The 23679-nt window shown below is 37.2% G+C and overlaps 1 protein-coding gene across 3 annotated transcripts in view; it reads left to right on the forward strand.

Moving 5' to 3' along the window:
• Positions 1 to 21476, forward strand: part of HOMER2 (homer scaffold protein 2) — a 162923-nt gene extending 141447 nt beyond the window's left edge. For 2 of the 3 annotated variants that reach the window (XM_069098717.1, XM_069098718.1), the window contains exons 7-9: positions 5481 to 5591; positions 13680 to 13760; positions 15574 to 21476. In XM_069098717.1, the coding sequence (XP_068954818.1) occupies positions 5481 to 5591; positions 13680 to 13760; positions 15574 to 15762 (381 nt within the window). In that variant the 3' untranslated portion in view covers positions 15763 to 21476. The remainder of the gene's footprint in view (positions 1 to 5480; positions 5592 to 13679; positions 13761 to 15573) is intronic. The other variant, XM_069098719.1, reaches the window with a different exon arrangement.
• The last annotated feature ends 2203 nt before the right edge of the window (positions 21477 to 23679 follow it).

The following is a 23679-nucleotide window of genomic DNA, read 5'->3' on the forward strand; positions in this document are numbered from 1 at the left end:
AAATGCTAAGTAACTAATTTCCCAGTGTCCCCTTTCCAAGGATCTTTCTGGACATTTTTTTCCCCACAATTTTTCTGTGATTAAATAGAATACAGGGGAAGAGAAGTTAGTTTCTTCATTAATGGAGGATCAGTAAAAGAGTAAATTCAGATAAAGGTGGGAAAAGGTAAGATTGCAGTTTGACAGAAAACCCATGATCTCTAGAAATGAAGTAGCATAGAAGCATATAACGTTATTCTTAAATTAGAAAGAGAAAAAAGGAATAAGGTTTGTATTATGTTGAGGATCTTGGGGTGTGCGTGTGTATGTGTGTGTGTGTGTGTGTGTGTGTGTGTGTGTGTTTCAACCTTTGAAAAAAAAACAAGTCCATAAAATTAAATTTGATGACATCACCCACTAAAATTATAATTGATCATATCTATATTTTGAATTTCTACTATTGCCTCATACACAATAGATTCTTGATAAATGATGCCTTTTTAAAAAAAGGTATTGAAGTGTGGGTTTAATTGTTTCTGCTTTCATTCTGTCACCTCCAGAATCAAATGACAAATCCTGTTTGACTTTTAAAGCCCTCCCCTTCCTACTTTTCCAGTCTTCTTATACTTTGATCCTCCCCTTTCTCACTTACTCAATGATTCAGCCACCCTGGCTATACAGTACACTCCATCTTCTGACTCAGTGCCTTTTCGTGGCCTGTTCCCATACCTGGAATGCTCTCCCTCCTCATTTCTGCCTCTTGACTTCCCAGGGTTCCTTCAAGACTTAGTTCGACTCCTACCTTTTGCAAGAGACCTTTTTCAATCCCTTTGTCTCCCTTTACCCAGTGCCTTCTCTCTGAGAATATCTTCCATTTTCCTTTTATACCTCTTGTATGCACATAGTTGTTTATATATTTTTTCTCTTATTAGATTGTGAGCTTCTTCAAGGCAGGGACTATCTTTTGCCTTTACTTGTGCTCCCAGAATGCTAAGCACAGTGACTCACACTTAACAAGCATTTTTTTTTTATTGCATATAAAGACATTTCATAAGAGGCCCAAACTGTGAAGTGGGGTTATAAAGTGGAAAGAATGTAGGCTTTGGATTCAGAGGACCTGGGTTCAAGTCCTGACTCTGCCACTTCTATCTCTGTGATTTTGGGCAATTCCCTTAGCCATTTTGACCTTTTGATGCTTCATCTGTAAAGTGAGGAGGTTGGCCTACATGACTTCTTTCTGGTCCTTTCTAGGTCCTTTCTAGCTCTAAAATTTCTAATCCTAGTACTTTCATTTTATGATTGAAATAAAATTGGAGACTGTCACCAAGAAGACCTCTCCCATCCTGAAAGTTCTGTACTAACTTTATCTTTTTATTTTTTGCTTTTTAGAGAGCAATTGGGGCTAAGTGACTTGCCCGAGGTCACATGGCTAGTCTTTTGTGTTAAGTGTCTGAGGCCATATTTGAACTCAGGTCCTCCTGAATTCCAGGGCCGGTGCTCTATTTACTGTGCCACCTAGCCGCTCCTGTACTAACTTTAAAAAAAATTTTTATCCTGCCTTGCCTTGACATTTTTGAAGCATCAGTAGACTATTATATTGTAACATTCTGTTCTACTACTTAGTCCTCTTAGTTGTTATGTTAATGGATGAAACCATTTTGTACATCTCTTGAATTAGTTTCCATTTTGTATTTAATGTGGTTTTCTCTGGAATTGTTATGGGCCCCTAAAAAAACTTACTTTGTTTATCTGGATGTCAGTTTCCTCTTCTGTAAAATGCTTTGGATGAAATGAGATCTATGATCTCTTCCAGCTTGAAAGCTTTGAGCCCATGATCCCTGTGATCCTTTATAGAAAACAGCTTTTCACATTAGCATTGTTGTATACCTAAAAGCCATCTATGTCATCCTCTGCCTAACTTGGTTCCTAGAGAAACCTCTTAGAATTTTAAGCAAATATCTGGCGGAAAGAAGCACAAGTGATCCCTTTGGAAAAAGAAAAGAAAAACAACGAAGAAATGCTTTCTTACGAGCTTAGTTTGAAAACTTAAGATTTTAAACATCTTGTCTGTCATCATTTTTTAATATTTCACTTCCAAGGAGACCTGTAAAAGATTAGATCCTAAAGGTATTGGTTATTTGCAGCATTGTATAAGATTTCTGGACTTGGAGTCGAGAGGGATCTGGGTTTTACTCCTGCCCCTGACACTTATTAGCTCATAGAAATGTCACTTAAACTCTGAGCCTCCATTTTCTCATCTGTGAGATGTTTTTCTTAAAAAGCACTTATTGAGCAGCTAGGTGGTGTAGTGAATAGAGCACTGGCCCCGGAGTCAGGAGGACCTGAGTTCAAATCCAGCCTCAGACACGGAACACAAAAACTAGCCACGTGACCTTGGGCAAGTCACTTAACCCCAAATTGCCCTCCAAAAAGCAAAAAAAAAAACCAACAAACCACCTATCTCATTAGTTGAGAGGATCAGATAAGATAAATTAATGTTTTGCAAACCTCAAAACACAGTATAAACATTAGCTATTGTTATTGTCAGCAAAACTTTGCATTTACCATCTTAACTACCAGCAAAGCTTTTAAGTTAATACAATAACCAAATGGCAACTAGAGAAAGAATAGTATCAAGAAGAATGTAAATGTTCAAAATAGGACTACTCCAATGTGTCATAAATTGATAGAGTAATGGACTTAGAGACAGAAAGACCTAGATTCGAATCCTACCTTTGACACACGTTATGTGACCATAGTCAAGTTATCTAATTTCTCTGGGCTTCAGTTTTCTCTTCTGCAAAATAGGGCTAATAATCCCTGTAGCTCTTCTCTCACTGGATTGTTGTGTGACTCAAATTATGCTTATTTTACAAATTTTCAGATACCACATAAATGCCAGCTTTTGTTATCATTTTGTTGTTCAGACGTTTCAGTTACGTCTGACTCTTCATAACCCCATTTGGGGTTTTCTTGGCAAAGATATTGGTGTGGTTTGCTATTTCCTTCATTTTACAGGTGAGGAAACTGAGGTAAACAAAGTTAAGTAACTTACTTAGAGTCACATAACTAATAAGAGTCTGAGGCCAGAGTTGAACTTAGAAAAATGAGTCTTCCTGACGCCAGGCCTAGCACTCTACTATACCACTTACCTGCCCATCATTATCATTACTTTAAAAAATATATATATATATATATATTTTAGTAACTTAGAAAAATGATTTCCTTGATTCCCCAAATCTCCAAGTATTAGGTGCCCAAAAGTTTGATAATTGACTTCTACATAGCCCTGAAATTGAAGTCTTAAAAAAAAAAGTTGAATTGGTACCTTATGTTTTTCACTACATAGATTTTTTTTATATTCTTCCTACCCCAAGAAAGTCCTCCCTTGTCAGAAGAGAAATGGTTAAGTAAAATTGACAGACATGGTGACTGTGTCTGGTAGCTTATAAAATATTCAGTCCTCCCACCTCTCTCTCTAATTAGAAGAGAGGTGTGTTTAATTGTCAGTCTTCTTAAACAATATTAATCATTGCCTTTAATCTGAATTCAACTCTCTTTTAGTGTTGATTCTGTTGACATTATTTCAGTGATTGTATTTCTTGTTCTTCAGTGTCAGCTTTCTTTGTCTGGCATTAGTTCATATGACTCTTCCCATATTTCTCTGAATTCTTCATACTTATTCTCACAGTGTAATTATATTCTGTTACATTTATATAACACATTTGTTCAGCCATTCCTCACTTGATGAGGTGTCTACTTTGCTTTCAGTTTTTTGCTACTACGAAAAAGTTCCTATGAATATTTTGGTATGTATGGACCTTTCTTTTTGTCTTTACCTCTCTTAGAGTGCCTCTTTTAGTGGCATTGCTGAATAATAGGGTATAAACCATTTAGTGATTTTTCTTATCTAATTCCACAGAAAGGTAGAACTGATTTACAATTCTACCGACAATGCACTATTAGTGTGCCTATTTGGTATGTGAATTTTAATTTGTCTCTTAGGATTTAGGCATTGACTACTTAGGACAAACTAACCTGAGATTGTTTTATGAAGGCTTTCATTCAATATATGGTACTCAAGATTTAATTTAACTTCATACTGTCAAAAGCAAGTGGGTACATGGTCATTAATTTGTTTCTGTGTGGCATGTTAGTCAGAGGTTTTCATTCTTGCCATTTCTACAGTACTAGTAATAGGGCACACCTTTAGTACTATAACATTTAAAAGATTTATAGTTTCGTTTACATGAGTCCTCTCTCCAACAGAAATGGCAGTTCCCATAACATCTGTTTTTATGAGATGCTGTGGGGAAAACTTGTCAGCAAGTCTCCTAGTGAAGAGATTCTTCTCACTTAGCTAGGCTGGTCCTCAGAACTTGGTAGGACCAATTGGTGCTTGTGTTCTACTGGCATAGCCTTAGGGCTTAATATAATACAATGTAACATGATGTTATATAACAAGACATCATGTTGTATAATGTGATGTGATATGATATACAGCTAACATTTGTATAGTACGTTAAAGTCTACAAAGGGCTTTACACATTTATTTCATTTGGTGCTTACAACAACCCTGTGAAGTAGATGTTATTACCCTTATTTTACAGTTGAAGACATGATTCCTGAGAGAAATTAAGTGCCTTGCCTAGGGTCACACACCTAAAAAGTGTCTGAAGCAGGATTCAAACTCAGTTGTTCCCACCCCCCAGTCCAATGTCCTAGACACTCAGCTACCTGGCTGGATGGAAATGAAGTCATATTTATTCACTCTTATTTCAGTATCTCCTTTTTTGGGTAGTTCTGGGGAGAAAGTGCTAGGCTACATGTTAACTGCTTTTAGAAAGGAGAAAGCTTCTTGTAATTTACCACTTAAAACTGATTCTACTCTCTCCAGGGAAGAATCCAAAGAGTAGGTCCCCTATTCAGGAGGGCAATGTCTTTGTTGTGCTCAGAAGTTTGATACCATTATTGCCTATTTGGAAATCACTGAGATGATTTGCTTGAGGTGTACTCAGTTGCATGGTACCATTAGAGGCTTGGGAAGAAACAAAAAAACTTTCAGTGCATGAATAAATAACTATAAAATAATGAACAATAACTATAAAAATCTTTTTGGCATAAAAGCAAATAGATTCAAAAAGAAAATAGATTCACCAGTGGGCTGCTGACCCTTACCTCTGCCTGAATCCTTGAAGAAAATCACCATTTACTAGCTTGCAACAGGAGCATGAAAATAGAAATACAAATTATCCTGAAACTAAGACTTGTTACTAATTATACTGCTGCTGAGCCATAATTACCTAAGGCCTCAGGTCAAAGAGAAGCAGATAGAGTCCATAGGGGGTTTCAGGTACAGGCTACTCAGTTACAGGGGATTGTTGCAAATGGTCAGTTAATTTTTTTAAGTGGGGGAAGAGAGGGCAACACAGCCCGATACCTTTTGTGTTGCATCAAAAATTAATGGGCATTTCTGCTTTCATATGTGATATTCATTGAAGATTGAAGAACTGGAAGAACAATGTAATGAGATAAATAAGGAGAAAGAGAGGAATGCACAGCTGAGCAGAAGACTGGAAGCCCTGGAGTCTGAAATTCAAGAAAAGGAGAGGGTAAGGAAGAATCTGCAGGGCAGCAGAATGTTATCTGTGACCAGCTCGGTATCTGCCTTGGTCAGTCAGTATCAGCCTTCTGTTTTCCTCTATGAAGGTGCTTCAGGTAGACTTAAAAAGAGGAGACACCCTCTCGGGTAGCTGCCCTGACTTTCTTATTGTAACGGTTTTTACCTAATGATAAGGTGCTGCATTAGAGGCGCTACTACTAAAAATTTTTAAATGTGTTACTGTAAACAGAAGAGAAATCATAAGGGACTTAATAAGGTTAAACTGTTTACATTCCTACATGGGAAGATGATATTTGTAACTCATGAGACCTCTCTCATTATTAGGGTAGTTAGAAGGAGTATATATAGACTAGACAGAGGGCACAGGTGTGAGTGGAACATGAAGGGATGATATCTAAAAATTAAAATTAAGTGGTGAGAGGAATGTACTGGGAGAAAGACAAAGGGAGACGTAGAACGGGATAAATTATCTCACATAAAAGAGGTAAGAAGAAGTTTTTATAATGGAGGGGAAGAGGAAGAAGGTGAGGGGGAGTGAGCGAACCTTACTCTCATCAGAATTGGCTCAAAGAGGGAATGACATACACACTCAATTGGGTATTGAAATATATCTTATCCTACAGAAAAGTAGGAGGAGAAGGGGATAAGAGAAGAAGGGGAGTGATAGAAGGGAGGGCAGATTGAGGGAGGAGCAGTCAGAAGCAAAACACTTGAGGAGGGACAAGGTGAAATGAGAGAGAGAATAAAATGAATGGAGGTGGGGGAAATAGAATGGAGGGAAATAGAGTTAGCAGTAGTAGTTGTGAAAAAATTTTGAAGTAAGTTTCTCAGATAAAGGTTTCATTTCTCACACATATGCGTCAAATTTATAAAAATAAGACCCATTCCCCTATTGATAAATTATCAAAAGATATAATCAGTTTTCAGATGAAGTAATCAAAGCTATTTATAGTCATATGAAAAAATATTCTAACTCACTACTGATTGGACAAGTGAAAATTAAAATAGTTCTGAGGTACTACCTCATACCTATTAGATTAGCTAATAGGACAGAAAAGGTAAATGACAAATGTTGGAGGAGATGTGGGGAAAATGAGGCATTGATTAATGCATTGTTGGTGTTGTGAACTGATTCAGCTATTCTGTAGAGAAATTTGGAACTATGCCCAAAGGGCTATAAAACCGAGCATACCGTTTGACTTAGCAATACCACTGTTAGGTCTGTATCCAAAAAGAGATTTTTAAAAAGCCAAAAAGGAAAAGGCCCTATATATACAAAAATATTTATAGCCGCTCTTTCCTGGGAGTAAAGAATTAGAAACTGAGGGGATGCCCATGAATTAAGGAATGGCAGAACAACTTGTAGTATGTGATTATCATGGTATACTATTGTACTATAAGAAATGATGAGGGGGCGGCTAGGTGGCACAGTGAGTAAGAGCGCTGGCCCCGGAGTCAGGAGGACCCAGGATTGGTTCCGGCCTCAGATACTTAACACCCCCGCCCCCCACCCACACACACACACAAACTGGCCATGTAACCTTGGGCAAGTTACTTAACCCCAATTGCTTTAAAAAAAAAAAAAGAAATGATGAGCAACATCCTCTCAGAAAAACTTGGAAAGACTTGCATGGGCTGATGTAAAATGAAATGTACTGTGTACAAAGTAAGAGCAATCTTATAAGATGATCAACTGTGAATAATTTAGCTATTCTCAGCAATACAACTATCCAAGACAACTCTGAAGGACTTAGGATGAAAAATGCTATCTATCCCCAGAGAAAGAACTGGTGGTATCCGAATACAGGTTGAAGCATAGTTTTTTTTTTTACTTTTTCTTTTTCTTGAGGGGTTTTTTTCGTCTGTTTTCTTTTAGACCATGGAAATGTTTTGCATGACTACACACGTATAACCTATATAGAATTGCTTGCCTTCTAAATCGTGGGGGGAGAGAGCAGGGTGGGAAGGGAGAAGGGGAGAGAATTTAGAACTCAAAGTTTTAAAAACAAATGTTAAAAATTGTTTTTTACATGTAACTGGGGAAAAATAAAATATTAAATAAAAATGCTTTATTAAGTTAAAAATGTCAACTCAAAACCATAATTTCACCAAATAATTTGTATGAGGTAATTTTCTTTTTTCTAAAGGCTTATAGGTTGGCCTTTGGGGAAATCTAGCATTTAAAAAAAATTTTAATGTCTGGAACACTTCCTCTATTTTTACCTCTTAGCATCTTAAAGTAGAACTTGTCATTAGAGCCAAGAGATTTGACCAGATTGTATCATCAATCCTTACTAGTAGGTCTATCCCTTCCTTGTTCTTTTCCTCATCATAACTTAAAAAAAAAAACCCTTTTTATTGTTCTGAGAAATTTTTCAAAGCTCCTTGTGGGCATTATCCCATTTAACATTATTTTTACAGATTCATGCCATCCTCTGTTACATGACCCTCCTCTCCATCCTTTGTACAAAGCCTTTTGAAAATTTGAGCTCATCAGAGTGCAGCCTATATAAAGACACTGTTTTAACTAAGAAACATAAACATATTGAGATTGGTTACCCACAGGAGAGGTTCAGTAAATATTTATTATTTGATAAGATTGAATTAAACTAAGATAATGAGATGGGTTTATTAATAAAGCCTACCATAAAATAGCACTACACCTGAGTGCCCATGATAAAGAATGCTTATGGTTTTTTAAATAGAAAGGAGTCTACATTAAAAAAAAGTCATAAAAGTGGGAAAATTAATTGAATAGTGAAGCAATAGATGTTACTTTTCTTGCTTTCTGTTGCTACCCACTGTCAAGATTGCTTGTGTAGTAAACATTCAGAGGCAGTATAATGTAGTGAATAGACAGCCAGCTTCAGAGCCTGGAAGGACTGCATTCAAGCCCCACCACTGAAGTATGCTGGCCCTATGATCATAGCACTCTAAGTAAATGTCTAGGGGTAAGTTACAGGGAAGGTACAGGTACCAACATATACCAGTAGACAGAGTTTATTCACCCAAGAATTTCCCATAGCAATTAAGTCATAATTCCAGTTCCTATTCCCTATTCCATAACACTACATGTATACATTGGACCAAAGAAACCAGAAACTTGATAGTAATTGTTATAGTTCAAGCGTTTCAGGTGTGTCTGACTCTTTGTGACCCCACTTGGGGATTTTCTTGACAAAGATACCAGAGTGATTTGCCATTTCCTTCTCCAACTCACATTACAGATGAGGAAACTGAGGCAAACAGGGTTAAGTGACTAACCCAGGGTCAAGGCATTTGTCTAAGGCCAAATTTAAACTCAAGAATATGAGTCTTCTGACTCCAGGCCTGATCTATCCATTGCACCACTTAGCTGCCCATGTAACCCTTCTTATATATAGTATGGATAATCTTTCCTTCAGTGGTCACTTTCCCTCAGGGCTTTTTTAAGCAGTTACTTCTCCTAGATCCAAAACCCATCTTATAATTATAACATTGTTTAATTTCAAGGGTGACTCTTATTTTAGTATTATAAGAATACATGATTTTGTGAGTGTGAGCACTACCTCTAACAACATAAGTTAATACAGTAGAAAGGAAGCTAAATTTGGAATCATGGGAACTGGACTCAAATCCAAACTCTGCCAGCTTCTACCTGTGTGACTTTGGACAAATCTTGAGGCCCTTGTTGGTTTCTATTTCCTCTTCTGTAAAATGGAGGAATTAGATGGATTAGATGACCTCTCAGGTCCCTTTCAATTCTATATCTATGACCCTAAGAGTTGCTATTGGCTGAAAAACTGAGTTTGTTCTTACTCAAACATTGGACATAAAACCAATGCTAAGCCTTTCCAGCTCTGACTGGAACCTCCATGACCTCATGTTCCATTGGCATGCCCTTCCAGAACTCAAGACCGCCTTCACAGAAGAGGCTTAGGTCATTTAGTGGAGGTCAAGCATATCTCATTTTTTTGAGAAAATTGTTTCCCCACTGTCTGAAATTCTACTAGTAGAGTTTTAGTCCTTTGGTTTAAATTAATCCCTGTTAAAAATGCAAATCCCCTGGGAAGGGTCTAGGCTCAGTAATCAAGTGTGATTTCTTATAATGGCCCAAAGAGTGGAATTGCATTTGAGTCTGAAAAAATAGAGAAGGGAACCATTCAGGAGACAAAGAACACAGAAAGCTGAAAGCAGTAAGCACTAAAGACAGCCTTCTATAATTTTTCTTGGTGTTGCCCCTCCTATTCCAGTGGCACTGTGAATGATGGCCTCTGGGACTCAGTAATAACAGTAATTCTGGAACAAATTCTGGAACAACTGTCTTCAAAAGCTCTCCCACACATTAGGGTAATGATCTGGATACATCCTTTTTCTACTGTCATGTGAGAGTAACTCAGAGTTGGGCTATCCTAGTGAATGTGCCCCATCGACTTTTTATAATTTGGTAGAAAAAGGAAGAAGAGAAGAAAATTTAAATTAACAGTCCTTTGGCTGAACATCATGGAAATTTGTGAGTGTGCCTGAGAAGGTACTCTGACAATGAATGTGTAAAACAAACTGTGTTGCAAGAAGATGAATAAAACCAAAGGACAATTAGAAAATACAGGACAATTAGGACAATTAGAAATATCTTAGTAATATGAACATGGCAATTTATTAACTCAACAAAACAGCATAAAATCCAGTCCAGATTCTTGTTAGTGAAGATCAAATTTCAGAGCTCTCCAGAACAACTTTAGAAAAGAATTTCTCTCTACAAGTGTTTTGCAAGGTCAGAGAGACAAGGAAATTAGTATTATCAAATTCACTGAATTACTGGACATTAGTTACATCCTGTCTCTTTTAACATTACGTTACCTCAAACAAGGAAGTTTTTAGAATTTGCCTTTTAGTCTCTTCTATAACTTTAGGGCTTGCCCCATGGACTTCTCCCTTTGCTTTTTAATTTCAAAAAATTTTCTATTTATAGCTTTTATTTTTGTATCACCTTCATTTCCAAAATTATCCTTCCCCTTTCTGCTACCCAAAAAATCATCTCTTGCAGTAAATGAATGAATGAACTAACCAAAAAGAAGGAGAAAGTAGTTTAACAAAACTAACCAAGACATCACCTGAGTCTGAGAAAATATGTAATTTTCTATATCGATAGTCCCTCCCACCTCTACTAAGAAAGGAAGCAGATTATTTTTTTCATATCTTTTTTAGACCCAATTTGATCGTTATAATTATATACCATTCAATTTCTCTTTTTGTATTGTTTCCATTTAGATTGTTATAATTATGTATATTGTTTTTATGGGTTTTCTTTTTTCTGCATCAGTTCATTTAAGTCCTCTTATGGTTCTCCAAATTCTGTATATTCATCATTTCCTATGACACATTAACACTTATTATATTCATACACCATAATTTGTTTAGTCATTTTCTGGTTGACGGGCATCTACTTTGTTTCGGTTCTTTGCTACCACAGAAAGTACTGCTATGAATTAATATTTTGGTGTATGTGGAATATTTCTTCCTGTCTTTGACTTCTTAGGGATATGTACCTAACAATGGGATATGTGGGTCAAAGAGAATAGACATTTTAATTCCAAATAGCTTTCCAGAATGGCTGGGCAAATAGAGTGCTTCACCAATAGTGTATTAGTGTGCTTGTCTTTTCATAGCACCTCCTGCATTAAGTATATGTCAATTTGCTGGGCGTGATTCCCCCTGCACTTTAAATAATAATAGATAGAGTTTATACAGTACTTTTCTTGCATGATTCCTATAAACTAAAAGTGCCCTTTGCTTGTTTTGATTTGCTCTCTGCAAAGTGTTTTATATTAATCATCCTTTACTTTGAATTTAAATCTCTAGATTTTCCCTTTCTAGAAGTATTTGCATTTTAAGCCTCACCTTTAATTATAAAATGAAGCCTATATGCTGTTAAAAAAAAAAAGAAGAAGAAAGAACTCTTACATCATAGTATCAACTTTTCCAGCAGTCATGGGAAGTTTTGAAAAGGAAATCAATATTGATTACTTTATTTTTAGTTTGATTATGGGATTAAGCTCCCTTCTTTAGGAAAAGCTAGCCCTAACAGCTAAATCAGGCTAACACAGATAATCTCTTAAATCTAGGTTACCTATTGATTTAATTAATAGATTGAATAAGACTTTATCATTTAGTAGGAGATAATTTAGAGTAAGACATATGTCTTTGTGGGAATAAAATAATCATAGGATTATAAGTTTAAGTTTTAAGTTTAAGTTCTTGTTTCCAGTGTTAGTGGATAAGTTCCCTTTTTTCTTGAGTTAGAGTCTAAGTTGAGTAATAGCATCTTGGCAGTTGGCCAGTGCCCCTTTATAGTGAGCTTTCTGATTGCTAAAGGCATCACCTGTAGGGCAAGGACTTCTGGGGTAATCCCACTTTGACAACTAGATGTTGCCAGCAGTACAAAGAAAGCCTGGTTGAAGCAAACTGGCCAGATGACCTGCCTTGTCCAGTTGAATTATTCTTAGAACAGGTTTCTGGAATTTTTTTATTCCTTTCTTCAATTATTATAAAAATCAGCCTCTGTAAATCACTCTTTGTCTTTGACATCAGAGGTCAAATGATATATCCAAATGCTAGCTTTGAAAATTAAATAACTGCTCAGTAATGTTGTACCTCTGTTTCTTCTTATTTCAGATTATTTTAACAGTTCGTAGTGTTTTATTTGGGAAAATACTTTCCTTAAAATCAAACAATGAGCACCCATTTCTGGTGTGAGATGTGGCAGGTAGAAAGTTGCTAGTTGTAACTTTGAAAAATCCCTTCTTATGAGATTAATACCAGGATTCTTGTTATGCCCATTTAAAAATAGAACTAATATAAAATTGGCTTAATTTTATGTTGATTGGTAGTTAGAAATTAGGGCATCTAGGTGGCATGGCAGACAGTATACCAGGCCTGGAGTCAGGAGGACTCATCTTCCTAAATTCAAATCTGGTCTCAGACACTTACTAGCTGTGTGACCCTGGGTAAGTCACTTAATCCTATTTGTCTCAATTTCCTCATCTGTAAAATGAGCTTGAGAAGGAAATGGCAAACCACTGTCTTTGCCAAGAAAACCCCAAATGGGTCATGAAGAGTTTAATGACCAGTTTCAGTAGCAGCACAGAAGGTGACTGTCTCAGATATAGTAGTTTCATTCCAAGTTATATTAGGAACCTATCTAAGCAACTGAAAATGACTGAATAAAAAGTTAGAAGATAGTTCTGACTTTGAAAATTTAAAATTTTATTGTTCCAGGGGCAGCCAGGTGGTGCACCGGTGCACCTGTGCACCGGCCCCAGAGCTGAGAGACCCAGGATTGGTTCCGGCCTCAGATACTTAACACCCACACAAAATAACTAGCCTTGTAACCTTAAGCAAGTTACTTAACCCCAATTGCTTTAAAAAAAAATTTTATTGTTTCTCATATTGAAAAGACAATTTCACTCTAATTGCATTAGTTTGGCAGCCAAACTCAGCTCATGATGATGGTTATTTATTTCTTTTTAAAAATAAATTACATTTATTTAAAATTATTATTTTAAAGAATATTCAATTATTTGGTTTATTAATTAACAAACTTGTGATATTATAGACAGTTAAATTACTCTTTAAGTTGTTTTTTTACCTTGCCCACATTTTCCAATGTATCCATTTCCTTTCTTCCCTCCTTCCTTTCTCACAGAGCCATCCTTGTAATAAAGAATAAAAGGAAAATAAGACAGTTCAACAAAATTAACCAGCACATCTAAAAAGTCCTAGATGGTATGAGTGCTTCACACTCATAGTCCCTTTACCTTGTCTAAGAAGCTTCTAAAAAGTTTAAAACTAATAAAAGCAATGTAATAAAATACAGCCTACCCTTAGATGATATATGATCTACATTTAGTAATACCTGACATAAGAATATTCACCCTACCTTTATCTTCATGGTCGGTTGCTATGTTAACATTTTATAGTTACTCTGATTTTGTCAATAAATGTGAAAAGTGGTCATTATCAAAAATAACTTTTCTGGGTTATGGTTTTCATATTTCTTTCTTTTTTATTTCCTGTTCCATTTATTTCTTTCCAACAGGAGTTGAAAGATCTCCGAAAACAAGGTGAAATCATACCTCAGCTCATGTCAGAATGTGATTTTGTCACAGAGAAATTAGAGGTACTGGTCAGAAACACATCTATCCGAGGACATTGGGGAAGGCACTTTTTTTTAGTAGTATCTTCTAGCTTCACGTCATTTAGCTTCCTAGATGCTGAGGGTTAGAATTTTTAGTTCAGAGGAAGTGAATAGTGATTATGTACCTGGTATTTTGCCCCCAGAATTTAAATGCAGTGGGATTTGTCTCTTGGTTGTTTTTGTTGTTGTTTTAATCCTGTTTTAAGAAGACTTCTCATAATTTGAGGGCAGAATCCAAGATGCACTACCTCAGGTTTACATGGGTCCAATGTAAGTTTCAGTAGCAGCACAGAAGGTGACTGTCTCAGATATAGTAGTTTCATTCCAAGTTATATTAGGAACCTATCTAAGCAACAAATGCCCCTTTTGAAGTAAATGCCTCTGCTGCTGGCTAATAAATAGTTTCTGGGCATATTCCCAAAATAGCCACATTTTACAAATCCACAGGACAAAATATTATGAAACGTCTAATTTGATGCTAAGAGGGCACAGTTTAAAACCCAGCTAAGAAAAGTCACCAAAATAGAATCACTGTGACCAAGCAACCTTTACAGATTCCAGGAAATTTTCCCAAGTAATCTTTATTGAATAGATTTATTTCTAGGGTGAGATATAATATTTGTAAAGTGCTTAGCATAGTGCCTAGCACATAATAGGTGCTTTATAAATGCTAGCTATCATTATGGTGGTGCTGGTGCTGGTGCTGGTGGTACCCATGCTGGGATCTCATAGAACTCGACATTTTGGGTTTCACAGTATGTGTTTCTTGTTCTTCATGGAGTATTAAAAAAAAAATCAGACAAGGGAAACTTAGGAATTTTGAGGCAGGATGTCATGTCCTTTATTTGGGGGTTCAGTTTCCCTCAAAAGAATGACAATGATGTCTGCCTTCTTGACCTCTCAAGATTATACAGTCAACAATTTCTTCTTGTTGGGACTTACCTTAGCTCTTTGAAAAATGTCTTTCAGTCAACCTACAAGCATTTAGTAAGCAACTACTGTGTGTCAGGAATCATGCTAATTATACTAATCACTATAGGTAAAAAGACAAAAGCAAAGCAAAGAATTTCATTCCAATGGAAAACACAAGATGTACATATATAGGTATATACGAAGCAATTATAAAGTAAATAAAGGTAAATTTGAGGAGAAGGGGCACTAGCAGTGGTTGTGGAAGAGAAGAAAAGGTACTTGAGCTGAGCCTAGGAGGAAGCCAGTGATTCCAAGAGGCAGAGGTGGAAAGGGAATGCAATCCAGGAAAGGGAGACAGACAGGTCAAGGCTTGGGTCAGGTAATGAGTGTCCTGTTTTAGGAAGCACAAAAAGACCATTTTGGTTGGACCACAGAATGCATGAATGGGAGCAATGTATAATACAGCTGGAAAGGTAGGATGGAGCCAGATTATACAAACCTTTAAATATTAAACAGAGGAGTTTATATTTCAACTTGGACATAATATGGGGCCACTAGAGTTTATTGAGCCCCAGGGCAAGGGTGGGGGTGACTTGGTTAAACCTGGGTTCACTTTGGTAACACTGTGGTTGCAGAGCAAAAAGACTCAAGACCAGGAGACTAATTAGGAAACTATCTCAACAGTCCATGGGAGAGGTAATGAACATCAGAATGAGGATGGTGGTTGTGGGGATGGAGAAACTGGATTCCATTTATCCATCCTTTCTTTCTCTGGTCCCCACACCTGCAAATAATTGAGACTGGAATGGGGCTGGATGTCTTTGTCATTGATGGTGTCCATGATTCCTAATCTTCCTGACTCTTCTTTTTGCTTTCATTCCAGGCTTCTGAGAGAGAAAATCAAAATCTCGAAGATAAAGTGAGGTCTTTAAGGACAGACATCGAGGAGAGTAAACACAGACAGCGCCACCTAAAAATGGAACTCAAGAACTTTTTGGAGGTCCTTGATGGGAAGATCGATGACTTGCATGATTTTCGGCGAGGGCTCTCCAAACTTGGAACGGAAAATTAGGGTGCAAATTGTGATCTAGGGTCCAGGAGTTTGATGTTTGTTAACCCTAAATGTGTGTATTACAAAATAGGAACGGGAAGTACACCTTGTCTGCATTTTTTTGTAAATAGAGGCTCAGAGTTTGTTGTGTTTTCCAACGAATTGTGCTGCTCACTAACTTCTGTCCAGAATAGAAACCTCTTACTTCTCTGGGCTTGTGGACAGGTGGAGGATCCTGCCTCAGGAATCAGGAACTAGGTTTACATTAAATGCATATGCAGTTAGCAACCATAGAAACACAAAGTATTTTCTAATCCAACTACCAATATTCTAAGCAGCCTGCAATTTCATTCTTTTTTGTTAAGTGAGATTGGAATTACTTGGGATTTCTAATTTCATTGATCAGAAATATAATAGGGGTGATTTCTGCTCTGGTTCATTTTGGATTAGATGATTCTGAGGTCCTTTCCAAGTCCATGATGCCTGACAGGTGTACATTGGTTTTGGGGTAAGCCATCTAAAACTCACTGTATGAGTGTAGTGAATCCCTCATAGTAGACATTGTGATGCTTTAAAAAATGAATTGAGACTTGATAAGAAGAAATGGAATCATGTTTTTAAGAAACACAGGTATGTCCTCTAAATCAGGGCACCATTTATACATGTCACACATCAGGTGGTCTACAGGACTGCAAAAAAATTTTCCTTTTAATTATTTTTAACTTACAAATGGACAACCATGATATAAGTGACAGACCGTGAAGGCTGAACCTATGTGAAGAGTGGTATTGTAATCCAATAAAACTTACAACAAATTTCATCTGGCACATATTTAATTTATATTTACATTTTATATAATCTATAGTTGCATACCATTCAGTTGGATGGGGTGTGTGCAGACATACACATGTATATATGTTTATATTATACACCTACGTGCATAAATGTGTGTGTGATATACACATGCATATATCTAACAACCTAATTGCCATATTAGCTGGATGGTGTCACACACACACACACATACACACATACACATACACATGTACACTCATACACACACCATCTGGCTGAATGGTAATGGGTGATAAGCAGTATGCAATTCATTTAAATGACTAATATTACTTTTTCCATAGTCAAACCAAACCATTTCTGGGGTCAGTCAAGGGAAAGTGGAAGGGAACTAGGTAAATTAGGAATCTGTGAATCCTAGGAATTCCAGGTGACTACTTATATGACATCCCTTCTTTTCCAGTGGGGGATGCCTATAGCACAGATGTTCTGGGAGCCACAGGGTGCCAGGTGCCCCTAAGTCTAAGTGTAGGAGCCAGGAGTCCTTGGGTACCTTGAGTTAAGTCACAAAGTAGCCACTACCCTAATGTGAGAACTTTTGTCTCTTCATTTAGGTGTAAGGTTCACACCAGGGCAAATTCCTGTTCTAGGCTAGACGTAATTGAAGGGGGGGGGGGGGGAAGCACGGACAGCTTCCTCCTACTAGCTACCATCTCTCCTTTCTCATTAGGCCTACCTCTCATATCTCTGGGAAGAACTCAGAGCATCTTCCTCTTCTCCTATTCTTCCCTAAATTGAGGGGACAGACCCTGAGGGGGCAACACAAAGACTACATCCTTCCCCCAACTATTACCATCCTTCCCCTAGATAGCTTTAGGTTCCCTCGTTAGAGGAGGTTTTCTTGTCCAAAATGCCTCCCTCACATTGCCTGAAGTTCTATCAACTAGACATTTATTTGAATTAGCCAGCACATGTCAGGTGGAAGTTAAAAAGGGGATATCCCATAATCCTACTAACCCACTTTAAGTGGAGACTCAGTACCTTACAACATAGATGGGAAAGAAAGGCAGAGGTAGCTATAATGAGGTCTTGGAGGAAACATCCAGAAAATTTGGAGTTTTCTCAGGTTGTCCCAAGTTCATGGTATGTTTTAGAGGAAAGGTGCCTATAGCTGCCTTTGCCCCTGGAACATGAATAAATATTTTCATTGCCCAGGAATAGCCATGCCTTATTTTGGCTAGAACCCTACTTAAAGAAGGATATCAAAGGGGTTGTTGTGCCCAAATGGCAGTTGTCTCTAAGTAAGGTTTAGTGCCTTGGCTTGAAGGCCAGAAGGTGGGAGAAAATTGTGCATTTAGAGTCTAGGAGGGAGGTCAGCAGAAGTCTCTGTCACCAATCACTGTCAATGAAGGCCTTCCTAGAGAGCATCATTAAAGTTGTTTAGACCTCAGAGCCAATAGAGCAGTTGGTTCAGATTTCCAGAACAGAAATAACTTATAAATTACTTTTAAATATGTTATCTGCCCCAACTCAGGAACAAATGACCAGCATGGAACAACACAAAGAAAGATCTTGATGAAATATATTGTGGTCCTACACTAAAGCCATTTAACAAACATTAGTTAAGGACAAGGTGTTATGAGAATAAGGCATGGGAACATCTTTTGTGGTAAAAAGTGAGTTTAGTCAGTCTGAGGGAGGGAAAAAACTTCATAAAAGCACCTATTGATCAGTCAATTCTCTTTTTCTTTGAGAATTGCCTGAATGTTTTTCTTGCTTTAAGAAAAAAATTCTCTGAGAAAAAAAGTCAGATGAAGTCCTGCAGCAACTGGATGAGTAGTTACCAGTGTCTGATAGACTGTGGTGTGTTGGGGTGAGTGTGATAGGGCCAAGATCATGAGATTGACCCTTTCAGTTGGTTCTGGTATTGACTCATGAAATAGTGATATAGCAGGCACTGGTTTGATAATATACTTTTTCTTAGAGTAGATTTAAAGCTCTTTTTTCTCATTAGTATGGATTGAATTGAAAAACAATTTTTTTGGACTAAAAAGCTTTGCCTTAGATTTCATTTTAAGTGAAATATAGTGAGGACAAAATTCTCCTAGATATATTGGGATCCAAATGGTATGGGACTACCTACAAGGCTTAGAAATAAGACTTTTTAGATTCAACATGGAGACTCTGCTGTCAGCCTTAGCTTGTCCTTTCTTTTCTACCTGTAAAACACGGTGCCATGCCTAAAAAGAACAAAATGATATGGATTCATGAGGCTCCTCAGAATGAAAGAAAAGTTACCTTCAGTGGTCAAGATGGTTACAGTGAGGGATTGCTGGGAGTGCGTGCACAAAAATAAAGTGGATGGGGATGAGATAGTGTGATCTGGCTTCCAAGGGTTTGGGGAAACAATTGACAATAGTCCTTTGTGTTTGCATGGTGTTTTACCGTCTACAAAACCCTTCCCCATCTTCAACCTCATTTGATCCTTGCAATAACCCCTTTATGGGGCAGACAGAGCAGGGATCCTTATCCCATTTAACAGAAAAGGAAACTGATGCTCAAAAATTTGTGACCTCCCTTAGTGGTAGAGCCAGAGCTAGAAGAGTAGTCTTCTCTTGGTCCAGTCCTATTTTCCATGACAACATCTTGCCTTTCTGTTAAAATCTGTCAGGCTTACAGGTGATTTTTTTTCATAACCTTATTTGAACTATAAAAACAATATTGTGTTGAGCATATAATTATTGCCCTGGCTACTGTTCACAGAAGGAAGAACAGATAACTGTTTCATTCTATTTACACTAATGATAATGAATATATTTAATTTTGTTTTTTTTTTAAAGACTTGCATTTGATCACAGGCATCATCAGAGGAAAACCCTGACTGGGTACCTACTGTGAAATGCAAGTTTTGTGATTATCACTTTTTTTAAAACATTCAAATATAGTTTATATTTATGAATAGCATCCCTTTGGGTTCCTTTGCCTCCCCTCTTCAACTTGGACAAAGTCTGAAAGGGGATTCGATCCCTTGAACAAGTATTACTAGCAGAACAATTTGTTTAAAATAAAATTATTAGTTTTAACCTTAGAAATGTGAATAGGGTCCTTTCTCAAGAATTTTCTAATTCTTCCCTCATGTGGATTTTAGTCAATCAACGTCTTACAATTTTTCAAGCCATTATAATATCACCTTAAAATGAAGAACTGTCAATACTTAAATGTAATGGTTACCTCATAGCACATCAATAAATCCTCACGAAAGGCAATTGACTCTCCTCTCATTGCTATTAGGTTGGTGTTCATTATGATTTCCAATCTATGAAGAAGTGAGCCTTTGGGGAACTCTTGGTTTGCAGGCAATAACCAGACTCTTAATGAGGACAGAAATTTTGCTTCCCCAAAACGTGAAGAGCCATCCAGTCTTCTTTGTGCACTATGCTGTGGCATTTTTGGCCACCACTATGTGGGTGCATATACCAGGGCCTGTAAGTGGTAGGTTGTAAGAATCATTTGACAGGCAGACCCTGAAAATGGAAGGCCAATAGGAGATAAAGGATTTAGCTCATGATTTTCTATTTCTCTTTTGCTAAAGGAGCAACACGGATGCTGTTAGATTTCAAAGTACTTTCCTGTACAACTAGATGTTGCTGGTTGTTTATTTTTAGTTATGTGACTCTTGGTTGAATTTGTTGTTTGCACTACATTTGAAAGCACAGACGGTTTAAATGGAGAACACCCATCAAGGTGCCTGTGTATTTCTGAGTTACACACATGCTTTCAGAGTCCTTTTTCTTGATCAAGTGGTTACCAAAAGAAAATTTATTTATACTGTTTGTCTACTTGTGTGTATGTATGTATAGAGATGTGTATATGTTGTATATATGTCTCAAATACCTCTCATGGTAGCATCTATGACATAAGCACCTAAGAAAATGTTTTTTGTTTTCAGTTTAAATACTGGTCAGCAATAATTTTTAGCCATAGACCAGCTATGAGAATGGCTATTTGAAAAGAATTTTGAGCTAAAGTCCTGGGGAGAAGAGTATTGAATAACTTAGGAAAGAAGGGGGTGGGGGTGTATTGTTAGGGTGGGGCAAGGCATTCTGCATTTATAGGAGAAGTTTTCTTTTTTTTCTCCCTAATGGATAGTTGAGAAAGAGAGAGAGCTGGCCTCAGAATCAGAAAGATCTGGGTTCAAGTCTTGCCTAGGCAACCTTCTAAGATTATATAAGTTGCCAAGACAATGATGACTTGCATTGGTAGAGAAAGTTTCCTCACCCTGTACCGGTGAAAATCAAAGGTCCTGGCCCTAATAGGATAATACTGCATAATATACTCTGCAAATTATTTATGAGAGAAAAAGTTTTCTCAGTTGTGTGTGGACTTATCCTTCCTCCTTCATTTAGATGTAATTCTACAGAATTTAACTCTTTTTAAGCCTTCATCAAGAATAATCAACTCCTTGTGACCAACTAGAGGGTTTTTAGATCTGTCAGGAGACTTTGGTAATAAAGACAGTTTCCAAACCTGATTTTTTGCTATTATGAGTAAAAATTTATCAAATAATTGAGAACACGTCAATATACAATGATGGGGCAACATGGTCACACCTCAATTGTCATTTGTACCCTCTTTTAATATATTTAATATATGAAGAAACATGCCGAAGTATTTGGTTGGGTTGTTAAGAAGTCTATGTTGTCAACTGTGTGCCATTAGCCAATAGACATTTCTTGCATCAAACACAAGAATTTAACAGTAAATGCAGATGGGGTTGATTGGTTTACTGGTAGCCCTAAAGGCTGATTTTTATATGTGTGTAATTTAAGAACAAAAAAAGAACACTTTTCCTTTAAGAACTTATATATACCTTTGTGATTTTTATCTGATTTTCTTGTATCATATAGAGTTGTTTTATGTAAAAATATATAGTTTAAGTAAAATATCTGTGTCAGTTTCTTTTCTTTTTTCATAAGTAAGGGATATTTCAGATCTACATAGATTTTGGGGTCTCATCTTTGGATCATCTATTTGAGGTTATCCCCAAGGCTTGGTTGCTTTCCTCGGGTCTCTGTACCATGGTGTAGGGAAGGTTGCTCTGGCTTTAAAAGTAGGGTCCCTCCCTTCCCCCCAAAAAAATAAAAAAGCAGGTTCTCTATGTTGGATGGTGCTCTGTTGAACCAGCAAACTCTCAACCATCAGTTGTTCCAAAGTATAAGGTAAGTTAGTTTTGGGAGGTTCATTTCTCCTCTAGGGGCTGTCCTTGTCACTCATTAACACAAGAGTTGTCCCTTCAAACTTAAAGGCATTGATGATCCTGCATCTCTTTCAGAGAATTGGGAGATAAGGCCAGGCTGCCTTCTCTTTTAGGGCAGCCAGGAGACACCATGGATAGAGCACTGGAGTCAGGAAGACTCCTCTTCCTGAGTTTAAATCTAGTCTTAGACACTCACTAGGCGTGTGACCCTGGGCAAGTCACTTAACCCTGTTTGCCACAGTTCCTCATCTGTAAAATGAGCTAGAGAAGGAATGGCAAAGATACTTCAGTATCTTTGCCCCCAGAAAATCCCAAAAGGGGGCGCAAAAAGTGGTTCATGACTGAACAACAACAAAGCCCTCTCTTCAAAGAATAATTCAAGAGAATGTATGTAGAGAGTCTCCTTGTCCTCTTTCCCACTATCCAACCAACCAAATTTTATCAGGTCCCAGATATATCAGCTATATGTGAATATACCTAGATTGCAGTTGTACTTGAGGTGGGTTTTTTTTTTTTTTACCTTTTTTTAAAAGTCAGTTTCAAGAAGGGAGGATTGAAGGAAACAAATCATCTATTAAATGCTTACTATTTGCCTGGTATTGTCCTAAATGGTGGGGAAACAAAAGTAAAGGCAGTTCCAGCCCTCCAGGAGCTTACGTTCTGATGAGAGAAGATGATACACAAAGATGCAAAGTGGAGGTGGGAAGGAGGAAGGTTATCTGCCTGGGATAGGCGCTACTTTGAAGTCTGGAAGCTAAGAACAAGACCTGGAGGAGAAAGAAGGTTTGCCTGGGCCCCTCCCCAAAATAGTGTCATCTTGGATGGATTTCTAGGACTTGGTTTTCACCAATCTAATTAGCCTTCCCTATTTTCTGTTACTGACTAGAAATAGCGCTCACCTGTCTGTTGTTTGAATAATAAAATGTCATCTGCAGAATTGTGAGATAGATAAACATGTCCATCACCTCCTGACAGCGTATAAATAAACTGCAGTGTACCTGTATGTAAACTCTGCTGGCTTATTCTTTCAGTGGCTAGCAAGGACTCTGAAAATTCTTGCAACATAAAGATCAAATGAGCTAATAATATTCAAAGTGTTTTTCAAATTGCAAAGTACTTTTTGCAAATATTAGGTGTTAATGTAAATTTTCCATCATGCAAAGGGTCTTGAAGCTGGAAAAGTATTGTAACTGAGGGGAAGAGCTGGTGGCATAATGAAAGGAGCACTGGATTCTGATCTTAGTCTATCACTTAGATCTGTGTGTGCACAGGCAAGTCACTACTCAAATCCCTTCCCCTCTCCTGGAGGGGATTGAGCTAGATGACCTCTAAGGTCCTTTTCAGCTTGAAATTTATGATTCTATTTGGGGAAAAGAGTTGTCTCTTCCTCTCCTCTTTTGTCTTGGGCCAATCGAACAGAAAAGATCATTCTATCTCTAAGTAATTGTTAAAAAACCATTAGCAAGCATTATCTGTAATGGGGATAAACTAGAAGCTTTCCCAGTACAGTCAGGGGTGAAGCAAGGATGCTCATTGTCATCTCCATTATTTAATAATATACTAGAAATGTTAATGATAGCAATTATGAGAAGAAAAAGAAATTAAAGGAATTAGAATAGGCAACGAGGAAACAACTATCACTTGATGTCATCTGCAGATGACATGATGTTATACTTAGAAAATCCTAGAGAATCAACTAAAAAACTACTTGAAATTATTAACAACTTTAGCAAAGTTGCAGAAAAAAAAACAAGCCCACATAAATCATTAGAATTTCTATATATTACCAACAAAGTCCAGCAGCAAGAGATAGAAGGACAAATTCCATTTAAAATAACTGTAGACAATATAAATTACTTGGGAGTCTACCTGCCAAGAAAATGCAGGGA

This window comes from Petaurus breviceps, unplaced genomic scaffold, assembly GCF_028583685.1.
Source record: "Petaurus breviceps papuanus isolate PSGF00001 unplaced genomic scaffold, PetGlider_PUasm1.0 37, whole genome shotgun sequence".
Classification (NCBI taxonomy): Eukaryota; Metazoa; Chordata; class Mammalia; order Diprotodontia; family Petauridae; genus Petaurus; species Petaurus breviceps.